The following is a 14,311-nucleotide window of genomic DNA, read 5'->3' as shown; positions in this document are numbered from 1 at the left end:
GAATAAAAAATAAGTCCCTTGGATTGGTTTTCCTTAATGTGGTGTACACACAACCTTTGGTTTTTCCCATATTAGAAGCACAGGTCCTTGAGTGAGACAGTGGTTTAGCTACTAACATGCTGTTCTGACTCCTGTTTGTTAAAAATGTTTTGGAAAAAAAAGTTTTACCTGAACAAGCTTAAGATTCCATGGTGGATGGTTAATCAATCCTGCCTCTTCAACCTGATTAGCTATTGCAGCCTGAAGCTCAGCATAGGTACTACTGTCCAACTGTAACCCCAGAAAGAGACCGTTGATAAGACTGAGAAACAAAGGCTCATCTTCATCTATCTGAAATAAAAAAGTTATTAAGTTTTTAAAACATGGTTGTCCAAAGAATGTTCTCAAACCAAAATTAATCACTATTTTAAAGTAATAAACAGTAAGAATATATTTTCTAAATACAGATCCTTATGTTCATAAACACAGCCAGCCAACAGGACAGGTCACTACAAAAATAGCATTTTGAAAATGTCATCCATATGCCATATGAGAAATAAATTCAAAATTGAAAGAAATTTCCTACTGAGTAGACACTGGAATCTATTGTAAAATTGATTTGTAAAACACTTGCAGCATATATCGGAAAGAACATCTGATCTGGAAAGAAATCTTTAAAAGTCTAATTTAGTGGATACTCAAATTATTCAGTTTATTTATGGTACAGTAGTCAGTCTGCACACAAGTCAGTTGTCCTGGTTCCGGCTGGGATAGAGTTAATTCTCCTCCTAGTAGTTGGTATAGTGCTGTGTGTTGGATTTAGGAGGAGAATAATGTTGATAACACACCGATGTTTCAGTTGTTGCTAAGCAGTGCTTACACTAGTCAAGGACTTTTCAGCTTCCCATGCTCTACCGACTGAGAAGGCTGGAGGTGCACAAGAAGCTGGGAGGGGGCACAGCCAGGACAGCTGACCCAAACTGGCCAAAGGGATATTCCATAACATGTGATGTCATGCTCAGTATATAAACTGGGGGCAGTTGGCTGGAGGGCAGCAATCGCTGCTCAGGGCCTGGCTGGGCGTCGGTTGGCTGGTGGTGAGCCGTTGCATCACTGGTTTTTCCAGGGTTTTGTTTCTCTCTCTTTTTGTTGTTTTCCTTTTCATTACCTTCTTCTTCTTATTATTATTATTATTATTATTATTATAATATTTTATGTTATTTCAATCATTAAACTGTTCTTATCTCAACCCACAACTTTTCTCACTTTTACCTTTCTGATTCTCTCCCCCTTCCCACTGGTGGGGGGGGTGAGCAAGTGCCTGTGTGGTGCTTAGTTGCCAACTGGGGTTAAATCACATCAGTACATAAAATGTCATACCCACAGCTAAGCCACTATTAACCTATTTGAACCTTTGCACCCTGAGCACTGTTCCCAAGTCTAATAAACTCTCATTGCTGTTTAATGATAACATGATGATTATCATGTTTCAATTTTTAAAGAAAAGGATGTTTGAGATTTTTTTCTAACCTTCTACAAAACCCCATGAAATATCTAGTAGACTTGCCTATACATGGTGCTAAAATATTAAATTAGATTCTTACCAGCTTAGAAAGATTCATATCTCTTAGCCCTCTCATAACAATACTTAATTCACTTTCATTTGGCCTGGCCCTCTTTTGAGATCCAAGAGTCCTCAGTACTGAAAGGATATTCCTCAGACCAAAGTCATAATGGACCTAGAGAGGGGAAAAAGGCTTATGCATCAGTAACAAGTTCTCTAGCTTTATTTCATCAGTATATCAAACCTTACTTGCATATTGTATAGTATAGTTGCCCTGCCTGGAAAAGGTAGCTAAAATAGGAATTGCTGCTGTTGTTTAGGAATTATTCTATTAAAATAAATGACGGATAATAAGGCTATTTTCAGGGAAGTTTGGGGGGGAGGTTATAAGGTTTTTTCTTTTCTAATTTAGATTTAATTGACGTCACCATTTATAATGCCATATAGAAATTGTTTTGTAGTTCTCTATAGCAGGATTCTAAAAAAATAATAGTTCCATTCCAGACTGAGTCTTTCCAACCGAGGCAGCTTAAAGCCAAGACCTCAGATCACAGCAGTGCTATGGGGAGAAGGGCAACTTAAATCAAACTTGAGACCTTCCTCCTGCGGTTTCCAATTTCCAACTACTTTCTCTAGCCCTAGATAATTCTTACAGAAAAATGACATCATCAGGTTAGTTTTTACCTGGCTGCCATGTTTAGGCAGAGAACCTCATGCACTTGCAACTAGAAACTATCATTCTTTAACAATAAAACAAATGTGTGTATGTGACTACATACACATGAATTAACATGGTTATTTGTTCAAAAATTTTGTAGAGATATTTGTTTGAATTATATTTAAACTCCTTCAATATTTTTAAAAAACATAAAAATCATGCTTCAAAAACAATCTGCACAAACCAAAACCTAAAGGGTTTTATTGTGTAAATATGAAGACAAAGAGGAAGGGAATACATAACTACCTGCTTAGTGAGCTGCTCCTCGCAAAGCTCATAAAGAACAAAGAATTTCTGAGACAAGATCACATTATCAATAAATCCGTAGCTTGCAAGCTTAACTCTTATAATTATCTGAAATTCAATTTTTTTAGAAATTCCATTAGTTTTTCTGAAGATAGGTAAGCAAAGTAAAATACACTTTTTCTTTCAGTTCCGTCAGTAATTGTACCTGTCTATCTGGAACCATCATTGCAACAGTTCTAAACTGAATTTTGAGATTTTCTGGTAGTTCTTGACGTCCAGCATATCCAGGATTCTATATAAGAAAACATACTGCATTATTACTAACAACAGTCAAAATAACATCCTTTTTATTGTTCAATAAAAGTAAATTTATGCATAAACACCTAGATCTGTTCAGAATTAGAAATCTTGTCTACTAATGATTAAAATGTGAAGAAAAAACTTCAACCACAACTACAAATTTAGTAACCTATGCATACTTGCCAGAGTAATAACTGAATTTCTTCATCAAAACAAGCCAGCAATCAGAATTTTAAAATTACATGGAATACAATCTAGTTGGTTGATTTCTTTTGGTGTATTCCCAATGTGAATAACGTTTTCATTACCATTTTGCAGAAGAGGTAGGTTTTGCAACATATTAAAAATTCAGTGTTTAGCAAGAGCCAAAATAAAAAAAAAAAAGGGTAACAAGCAGTCAACAGTGAAGAAATATTAGGATGCCCTTCTCTATTTCTTGTGTCTAAAAGGCTAGCCTTAAAGTACAGAATCTCACTGAATGTTTAATAGTTTGTGAGTGAATCCTAACCCATTGAAGTAAGAATCATACAAGAAATTCTCTTTTAGTGACAGAACTGATTTTAATAATGGCTCAAGAATACGCAGAGAAAATTTTGTAATGACACAGTTAAAATAACACAGTCAACAAAATTAAAACATGAAAACTTTACAACAGAATCATATGAAAGAAAATTTTAATCACCCAGAAAGTCTGACTAATAGAAGATTTCTGGAAACTTGCTGCAAACATGAGGAATAACTCTGACATCAAACAGGTGACATTTAAGAAATTAGAAGCAGTCAAAAGATATTTATGACCTCCTCAGTTATTATCCTGCACTCGAACATGTAGATGAAGATTTTAATTTCCCATAAAGTCATCTTGGATAGCCATCTGCCTTAGCATTAGGAAACACACACTACAAAATTCCCTGCCCATGAGATTACAGGAATTAGTGCTATGAAGGCTCAGGAACCCTATGGCAACAAGACAAGATACTCTGAAAGTTAGTATTCTAAATCCAGGAGTTTGTGTTTCTCCCTTGAGTAATGGTTGGTAACTGGTGTAAAATTATATGTACTGCCTTGCATATCTTTTTTTGTGCAGATTATCTATTCAGTTGTGGGACCTAACTTTGATCTATATATACTGCAAGTCTTTTTCACAAGTAGTCATTATAAGAAAGGGAACAATGTATCTCAGATACCACCCATAAAAACTTCATGATATAAGCAGCACAGTTCTGTCACAATGCCCGCACTGATTCCAGGATTGACACACAGAGCAGAATGGGCCCCGTTGCCACTGAAGACCAAAAGTTGACATCCAGCATAGTATTTACCAGTTTAGACATATCCTGTATCAATAAATAAAAGGATCTGATAATTTTTTTGCACAGGTTTTGAAAAGACTTGTTGTCACCACAGTACAAGGAGGGTGGTTTATTCCAGAATCATCATGCTTGTCTTCTGTAAATCAGCTTGAAGAATTCTTTTTATATATCCATGTAAAGTACCCGTTAGACAAGACATATGTCTTTGAAAAATGTCTTTCCTATATCTCCTGCTTTAAGTGAATGTGGGTTTTTTTTTCCTACGGTATATTTCCCACTAATACTGTTAAAGCATTTCAAGCTAAGGTAGTAAGGCATATTAGTGTTTCAGTCCTCTCGGTGAGCACAGAGAATTCTGGAAGTTTGGTCAAACTCAGTCTACATAATGAATTGCAATACAATAATGAAGGGACATAATTATGAACCTTTTCAATAATCTTAAAGTAAAAATGAAGGCATGCAATTCATGAATAATCAGATTGATTATGCGTTCCAGTAGCTTAGTCTAATTCTATAGCAACAGCATCACAATTAATAAAATCGGTTATTTTCACCTTGCCATTTAATTAACTTGTATATAGTATAATTTGACACTTCTGTGGAATTATTACTACATTTACCATTGTTAGGAAAATGCCAAACTCTGGATTTAAATCTACACAGTCTCCATCAGAAAAAATGAACTGCTTTTTTCTTTCTTTTCTTGCTGTTAAAATAATATAGATTTGTTGTGCTGCTACTGACAAGACAGGCAACTCAATTCGGTTGAATTCATCAAAACATCCCCAAGATCCAGACTGTGCAAGACCTAAAACAGGGACAGAAGAATTTATTATCTGTTGTTCTTCATGCATAATTGAGATATCTGAACTAGATGACTTTTCCTTCAAATAATTAAATAAGATTAGTTTTATTTGTTGCCCTGTGGCCAAGGCCTATCTTCCTCCTATCCACCTGACTATTTCCATATCAATCTGAATTAATATTAGTTGATTTATACAAAATGCTTAAAAGTGAATAAAAATTAGAAAAAAAAAATTTATATCTTGGGGCATTTGGCAGATCTTTCTTCCAGATCTTTCTCAGAATATAGCCTTTTATTGTAAAGCAGCAATTAAATTATTTGCAAAAAGCTGTATTGTTAATCTAAAAAAATAAAAATAAGTAACTTAAAGATAGAAAAGACTACCCCTAAATGTTACATCAAAAAAATCTCTTTTTTATTTTCATTTGGGTCCAGCCTTCACAATGCTTTTAAATTACTTTTTACTTGCCTCTTATAAATCATAAAGGTTAAAATTAAAAATTGAATTTTTTTTTGCATTAACTAGGGGTTTAAATAAAACTCTGAATCTCACAAAACAGAAAATATTAATCTTAGAGTATGTATCTCTATGTATAAGCATCACCATTTTAACTCCACACTAAACTACAAGTTTTTCATGTAATGATAAAGGATATAACAACATGCAAATAGTGGACAATGCTCTGCGTGAACTGTCTGTGAAAGAAAGAGGGGAAGACAGAGAAAGAAAATTAAATGGAAAGAGAAATCTAGAAGCACTATATTAATAACAATAATATTTTCATAAAGGATTAATTTCACAGTTGCCTACTTTCAGTTTGGAAAAGTAACATGTATTTAGTAGCAACTAAGAGACTTGTTGTTCCTTTAGCAACTTTTTATGAGAAAATTTGTAGCAGCATTTTTTTCCAAATGATATTAAAGTACCAGTAGGCAGTAGTTTTCTTTCATATATACTGAAAGATAGCTGTTTAAAACTGAAAAATTTACCCAATGCATTCAGGGTATATTATTGTTATGCAGTTAAGGCCAAATCACTTTAAAGGGATTCTGTCATGTACTCAAAGGTTTTTTTAAATTTGAATAGCTTGACATTCAAAGGGGCAATATGTTTATAAACCCACAGCTTTAGGCACTTTTATGTCACAATTATTTGCTTGCTTAAAAAAAAAATAAAAAAAAAAAATAATAGTTTCACCTCTTGCTTCTCAGTACATACAATACCATAACTTTGAAAAATGAGCTGACAGAAACCTCATGAAGTTCAAGTCCTTTATCTGGAACAGAATAACTCCATGCAGCAGCACAGGCTCGGTGCTGACTGGCCACAAAGCAGTTTTGCAGAAAATTACTTGGTGTCCTGCTTAACGACTAACTTGAGCATGAATCAGAATTATGCCCTTGTAGCAAAGGAAGCCAGCTGCATATTGGGCAAGAGTGTAGCCAGCAGGTTAAGGAAAATAATTGTTTGCCTCTGAGAGACACTGATATACCTGCATCCAGCAGATGGCTGCCATAAAGGTCAGTGGCTAGAGGACATGACACAGAGGGAGAGGCTGAGAGAATATGATTTGTTGAGCCTGAAGAGAAAGCTAAGGGGAAAGCCTATTGTTGTTCGTAACTAGCTAATAGCAGGCACGGAGAAATTGGAGCCAGGCTCTTCTGAGAGGTGCAGTGGAAGAAGAAGAGCCAATGGACACAGGTCTCAATGTGGGAAATTCCAAGTCAATGGAAGTATAAAAAATGTTACCATGAGGATGGTCAAACACTTGAACAGGGGCCCAGAGGTGTTGTGGAACGTCCATGCCTGGAGATACTCAAAACCCAACATGAATAAGGTCCTGAGCAACCTGCTCTAACTGCACCTGCTAAAGGACCTGTGGAGGTCTCTCCTATCCTACATGAAGAAGTCTTACCTTTGAAAATCCTACCCAAACCTCTGAAGTCCATTTGATCAGAGCAGTTAAAGACTACCACATATTTTCCCAGGGCCTTTCCCATGTCTTTTGTCGTTTCCGTTTTACCAGTTCCAGCTGGTCCTGCTGGAGCTCCTCCCATGTTCATTCCCAAAGCCTGTGCTAAAGTTATGTAGCACCTATAAATGTTAATTCATATTAATTTATTAAATTATATGAAAGATATATATGTATAGATATAAGATAACAATGAGTTATGCAATAGATCCTATGGTTCTTACGTTGAAATATTACTTCTTCATAAAGTAGTTCCATTGATTTCCATGAGTGCAGGAAGTTCAGAGTGGTAAAAGTCACAAAATACAGCATTCAAACATTACTTATAAAAGCAAAAAAATTTATCTGGTGTTAATCTAGTTTGTTACAAACTGAATATTAGACGAGATAAAAAATTAATGCACACCACATAAAGGAATTTAATTGTCATTAACTCTTTTTGCAGCTATAAAGAGCAGGTTCTGCTGTTGAATTCTGCCACCTCATCATATTCTCCAGTATCTTAATCTGTATACATTTCATTAGGTTAGGTTACCTTTGTCTAAATCCTCAAGTTTGAAAGAATAAGGACATATGGCCCCTTCCACAATTATGGGTAAAAAATGTTCACAATTGTAAGAAAAAAAACATGCTAAGCTTTACTGGTTTGGGGTTTTTTTTAAGTCTTAAAAAGTTTAGACTAGTGTTTTAGTTATATATGAGTCTTAGTTATGATTTTCATTCAAGGTAGGGTATGGAAGAGTAACGCTAAAGGAATTAAATGACAAAGTTCCTATTCAAATGATGGGCTATCTTCACCATCAAATCAACTCAACATACTCTGAAAGCATTTCTAACTAAAGTATTTCTGAATTTAATCCGTATTTGAACAGAGTTTAATAACTAACTCGTTCCTACAGTTTAGCTTAAATCACTATAATATATTATGCCAAACTTGCACTGCAGGGACCTTGAGGTTTTCTAACCAATAAGAAACTTTAAAGTGACATAAAGGTTTTACTTGAACAGTTCTGTTGTGGTCAAGGCAAATTTTGGGGTAGAATTTAACATTTTGCATCAAAAATACTTGATTGTTGAGGGCAGTACAGTTCACTGCAGAAATGTACTGAACTTTCCATATTGTCACAATAGCAGTCCTACCTCTTCTGGAGAAATAAAGGTGTCCAAAAAGCTGTACAGACACATACTCCACATAGGTAGCAAAGTGAATGATTGTAGGTTGGAAGTTATTTTTGGTTCTTGAGGGGATCTTTTTGCAAGTGAAGTATCTTTTGGCCTTTTATTTTCTCATTTGGTCAAAAGTAACATCTCAAGAAAGGAGTAAATGGAGAAAGAATTTTGACAAAAAAAGAAGCCAAGAAATTCCCAAGAGGAAAAAAGAAAAATAGTTCTCATTGTTAAGCCACATTTGAAATTAAATTAATGGTTGTTTGCTTGCCTGGCTACAGAAGAATGGCAAGTGAGTGCATACAGGTGGGACTTTGTCAACATCTAGATTCTTATGGACAAATCTAAACTGTTTCCCAGTGCTAATAAGACGACAGACACTGACTGGTTGTCTTAGGCTTTCAAAGACAATGGCAGCCACAAAATCTTTATAGAATCCCTTATTATAGAATTTGAAATATTTGACCTAATCTTTTCTTCAGTATAGAAATACTGCTAAACTATACATTACTATATAACCTTAAAATCATTCATTTCTGTTACTAAATCTTTTTTTTAAGACTGGGCAGTGATAAAACTTTTCTAGGAATTACCAAATGTACAAATTAGTGAGAAGCTATTTTACCTTTTCTAAAAGAGCATGATTAAGCAAATGTATGAGAAGATTTTCACAAATGACCTAGCCCACACAGGACTTAATTCAGAATGTTAAATAAACACTATATGTATTAAAAGTAGTCATTATGTATAATTGTTTTTCTAACCTGTCTGTAAGAGGTGTTATAACCAGACGATCAGTGCAACCTAGAAATTCATTTTGGTAAACAAAATCAACATCTGTAATGGATACCAAGACTTGATTGAAATCCTCTTTAAAGTAGAATCTAGACTGCTTTAACCATTCAAAATCAGTTGGTGATTTGATGTGCATTTTTACCTTAAAAGAAAGTAAATAAATGTATATGTTATAACTGAGTATCCACGTTTATTGTCTTTGATAACTGTGATAAAATGCTTATTTGTATGAGAATAATGAGTGATTACTCAGGTTAAAGTTCCTATGCAAGTAAACTGAAATACATATAAGCATCACATAATATGATCAGATGTATGCTAAACTGATACTAAAAAAATGTCCTGATCACTTAACCTGATCTTTACAACATCTGTGTCAATCAAATAAATCTTAAATTGCTTTGGTAGTGCAGCTCACCCTCCAAGTGAAATTAGCAAACAACACACTGCTAAATCCACCAAACACATTGGAACAAAGATCATGATGAAGGAAAGATCTGACTGAGGCATGGAAGGCAAATTGTGTAGAATCTAATAAGCTTGTGTCATCAGCAGTAAAAATATGTGAGAGATGTAGTGTTGAGGGATAGCATTCCTCAAAGAATAAAGGAATGTAAACAATTTAGCACAGTTTAAAAAGTTCAGGTATAGGATTGGCATTATCTGTTGATTTTATTAGGGTTTTTTGTTTGTTTGTCTTCTATGTATTCTCCTTAGGAACCAGAAAGAGAATCCTAGTAGCCTGCTCTCCGAGAGAGTAGAAGAGGCAGAAAGAAGAAACTAGGAGATACGGAAGATGTTGCTATCATTGCTGTAACTCTAGAATGGGTGGAGCTGAAGTGCAGCCTAGTGCCAACTACTGAGATTCTGTAACAAGCCATGAGGAAATTATCTATGATGACAAAGCTACAACACCCTCAGCAGACTCAACTTTTTTAGTTATGCAAGTAAGAGTAATACAACAGTTTTTCAAAGAAAGGACATACTAAAAGGTTTTTGTCTATCAAAACAATTCTGTAGGAAGAAGTGGAAAATTGAAATATTCTAAGAAAAGTGTAAAAATTTGGAGCAAATATTTAGATGACAGAACTGATGGATTTTATTCTAGTTTAAGCAAAAATGTACTATTTTTACCATGATGAGATTATGGACATCTCTGTCTTACAAATACATGCATACACATGTGTAACCTTAGTTACCACATATAAGAAAAATTATTATGACAGAAAAATGCATTTAATTGTCAGAAATCAAAGTCTGTACTTTACCAAATCATCAAAAATATCACGCTGATGCACATGAATGGTAATAAGCGTTTCAAATTTCACTCTGTCAAACTTGGAAAGATCATGTGTGGTCTGGCTAATCAACATATTCAGAATCTCCAGAAATCTCCTATTGGTTGCTTGCATGATTTTTCTGTCCTCTTTAGCGTTCTGTAGAGCTTCTTCCGAATCATGTGTCCACAACATTTGAATTCCCAGTAATCCAACCTACAAATTTAATATGTGAAAAAAATACAAAAGAATCACTTGTTGAACACTAGCCTTATTATAGAAGCCTTAGGTGGAATAGGAACAATAAATTATGTTGTAGAGAGTCCCAAATTATCACTACATCCAGCATGATGCTATCTCACCAGGATACTGTGCCTGAGTTAATTGGCTCTGCTGTGGTACTAGAAACTCCTGAGAAAACATTTTAAAACTTTTATGAAAATTTGTCACATACTGAGATACACAGAAATTAAGGATGATTCTCCATTTCACTTACAATCTCTTAGTGTACTCCAGTATCACAAACATAAACAGATCTTAAATTGTGGGGAGAAGTTCTTCTGAAAATTTCCCATTGCCAATTCATAGCTAATTAAAGAACATTTTAAAAAAAATGCTGTGCGTTTTTACTGAACATGGGATGGATTACTATCTTTCTAACATGCTGTCATGACCGGAGTACAGCCTAAGGCACATTGAACTACAAGTTATTTTGCTTCCAAATAAATCTAGACAGTTATAGGATGTTGCGTGTAAACTACAGTCTCAGACCGAATTTGATTTACAGTATCAGGCACACCCATAACAAAACAGGATAGATGAGAACTGTATCAATACCTTTTTTCCCCACATTTCTACATTCACAAAGCACCAAGACCTAAAAATTTGACTAACCCACTCTCTACTTTTCTATCTCCCTATACCTGTAATATACAGAGGATACAGAGATTGTGTAGCAAGAAATATCACACCATTTTAGAATCATTAGGCTATCATCAGTAGAGTCTAACACAAATTTATTTTAGAATGATCAATTAGTCAGAGGAAAAAAAAAATCTTTGGATGTGACTTTTTCATGCTACCTATAACAGAAGCTTCTGAGACAGCAAAAAGGCAGTTTGAAGGAAAGAAAACGTTTCAAATATTTGTCAGTATTTTGCCCAATTTCTTCTCTGTCCTGTAACACAGCTTTTCTTTCTCTGTACTTTAAATTTCTTGGCCAAAGACCATTTTCTTCTTCTCCCCCTCTTCTCCCTCCCCCCCCTTCTAACACTAATAATTCTTTGAACATAAAACCATTTGGATTAGGAAGACATGGGAAAGATCATCTTTGCAGATGGTAATAAAGCCACTAACAAATGTCTGACATGCAAACAAGACAGACAGTCCTTACCTGTTTAAAGAAAAGTAGTAAACTTTTTAAAATAAATACTGCTGACATAATACATAATTACATCATAAATACAGCTTTAAGATAATTCTATTAAATATTTGTGTACTGATTTTTTTTTTAAATTAGCAATGTATTGGCCAGTTTTCATATTTGAAGAATTTCTATTAAAAAAATTACACCCAGCACTGTACTTATTAGCAAATTACAGAGTCAGAATTTGTACAGGATGGGAAACAATTCATTACTTGTTAATGAAATTTATGAATTATCAATAAGATGGAGGAGTCTCTAAGCAAACTAGAATCCTTCAAGATAGGCTTCTACTAGGACTGCATTATTATAGTGACAAATATATGAACTATGAGGTAAATCTTGTAAATGATGAGATAAATAACCATAGTCATAGCTCTTGCAATCTTAAATTATGAGAGAGAAATCAATCTGCACATGAAATTTTATTTGCATCTGAAAGGAGTTCAATATCCATCACAGAAAATATAAGCTCTACTTTATATTCTCCAAGAGAAGAAAAAAGTCATTTTAAAGTAGATTACAAGAAAAGTATGCTATATATAGGGTACCAAAATTGAATAGGATTGCCTTCTACTGAGTAGATCCATATCCTTGTTTCCGCTACGAAAACTTCCTCATATAGACAATCCCATATGCTCTTTACATCCAACCTCCCCCCCCGCCCCCCACCCCAGAATCCACATCCTGTAATCTCACCTGTGCTGGGAAGTGATTAAGAAAATTCAGCAACTGATATCCTGGGTCACTAATTTGGTAATATGCTGCCCTAATTATGCCATGCAATGAAATCTGCTGCACACGCAATAAATCCTGCAACCAAAGTTCTACTGGTCCTTTTGCAATCACTGGAGTGTCCAACTGAAAAATGAATAAAAGTAAAAGGTACAAAATTAGAACATAGTTACCAAACTTCTGTTCAAGAATGTTAGTTACCAGATAGTTACTAAATTTGTATTCAAGACAACTACAGATTTAATTTCAATAAACACACTATAAATTTATTTAATTAAGACATATTATAGTTTTGTTACACCAATCTTTGACATGTTCATTTGTAATTAACAATAATTCAATTTAATATATACTTATATGTTCAATAATAGAATAATTTATCTATTAACAACATTTCTGGGGGGGGGGAAAAAGAAATTCAGAGAATTACTGGAATTTTTTCTCCTTCTCTTGATATGACTGCCAATATGCGATCATAATCCTTTGGGTGAAAGTCTACTTCATTTATATTGTCAGATATGGAAGGCAGATGCGGCTGTAAGGATAATTCAGAAGTCATTCAATGTAAATATGTAACATTAGCAAACAGAAAAAAATCTCAAGTAAGGTTATCCTGCAAAGGTTTATCTGAACCTACAGATGAATTTCAGGCCATTTGTAGGTAATAATTACAGAAATGGTTGTGTAGGATTTTATCTCCATTTGCCTTTTTTTTACAGTTTCCAGAGGTGATCTAGCAGAACAGTGATCAGCTATTGTGTGAGATTAACTATTTTATCTCAATCAACCCTCAGTAACAATCAAGATTAGTTGGACTATAAACCTTCAGTAACAATCCAGACTAGCTGGATTAATTTTGCAATACGCAAAGCAGGAAAGTCTCACAGGGTCCCTTCTGTTAGTTTAGTTGTAAAAGGAACCACCAGCAAATCACTTGATGGGACCATATTCTAGTGTTCTGAATTCTGAAGATTTTGTTAAATTACAGATATCCATTTCATATTTTGTCAAAGACTAAAGAACAAGTAACAAAAATTTTTCTCAAGCAAAGTTTGTAAGAAGAGAATGGTTACATTTTAATTTATTAAATGCTTTTCCATATTCTTTTTTTTTTGTTGTTATAAGCAGAAAAAAATCACTAAGGTTATACCTGAATTGTATGAGAATCACTTGCTTGTCCAAGAATTTCAAGAAGGGCAGGATCAGAAACAAAAAAGAATCTAGGAAACAGTAGTCTTTTCTTCTCTAAATATCTTTAAAATTGAACAAGATTTTTATTAGAAGATTTCAGCTCTTCAATTTTTTCTACATAAGAGTGAAAGTAAGACTGAAATACTATTAATATTTCATAGAAACTATTTAAAAAATAATAATGCATTAAAAATCAAACAATTCATACCCTGTAAGTGATTTCTGACATACTTCCAACTGTTCATGTAAATGAGGGAGAAGTTGCTCCATAGTCTCATCTCCGACACAGCAATTAATTACATTTGGGTTTTCACGAGCTCGTTGCATTATTCGTATCCATGATTTGTCAATATTCTGAAAACGCTTTGCTTCCTATATATGGCAAAAACATAAGTACTTTCACAGCATAATCTGTTGGAAATTATTACACAGATAGCTTTTAATACACAATAATAGGCAAGCATTGTAAAGTTTACCTGGGGTAACTGTTTTGCAATATCTCCCCCTACAAAAACAGCTTCAAGATAAATCCAGAGGTTCTGCACAATCAGCCATTCTTCAATTATGTCTGTAGAGCTGCTTAGTTTATAAATCCAGCTCTGAATTTCCTTTTTAAACGGTGTATTGTATCTAAAAAAGGATGAGAAACAGAAATTATTTAAATCTAAATAAAGCTATTATAAAATAAATACTTACAATGGTGGAAAAAAAACCAAACACTTGTTTCACTGTATTGGGTTTGCATGGCAAGGTTTTGGTAGCGGGGGGGCTACAGGGGTGGCTTCTGTGAAAAGCTGCTGGAAGCTTCCCCTGTGTCCGATAGAG

At 34.2% G+C, this 14,311-nt stretch overlaps 1 protein-coding gene across 1 annotated transcript in view; it reads right to left on the bottom strand.

Annotated features, from left to right (window-relative positions):
• The window catches only part of DNAH8 (dynein, axonemal, heavy chain 8), a 146,215-nt gene that overhangs the window by 76,719 nt on the left and 55,185 nt on the right, over positions 1 to 14,311 (bottom strand). The window contains 13 exon segments of the mRNA XM_009331077.1: positions 169 to 330; positions 1,584 to 1,718; positions 2,508 to 2,615; positions 2,713 to 2,799; positions 4,741 to 4,928; positions 6,842 to 7,020; positions 8,830 to 9,002; positions 10,129 to 10,353; positions 12,260 to 12,421; positions 12,726 to 12,830; positions 13,446 to 13,548; positions 13,695 to 13,858; positions 13,963 to 14,116. Coding sequence (XP_009329352.1) covers positions 169 to 330; positions 1,584 to 1,718; positions 2,508 to 2,615; positions 2,713 to 2,799; positions 4,741 to 4,928; positions 6,842 to 7,020; positions 8,830 to 9,002; positions 10,129 to 10,353; positions 12,260 to 12,421; positions 12,726 to 12,830; positions 13,446 to 13,548; positions 13,695 to 13,858; positions 13,963 to 14,116 — 1,945 coding nt within the window.

The sequence above is a fragment of the Pygoscelis adeliae genome, unplaced genomic scaffold (assembly GCF_000699105.1).
Source record: "Pygoscelis adeliae isolate BGI_AS28 unplaced genomic scaffold, ASM69910v1 Scaffold218, whole genome shotgun sequence".
Lineage (NCBI taxonomy): Eukaryota > Metazoa > Chordata > Aves > Sphenisciformes > Spheniscidae > Pygoscelis > Pygoscelis adeliae.
This window is presented reverse-complemented; position numbering and strand designations above follow the sequence as displayed.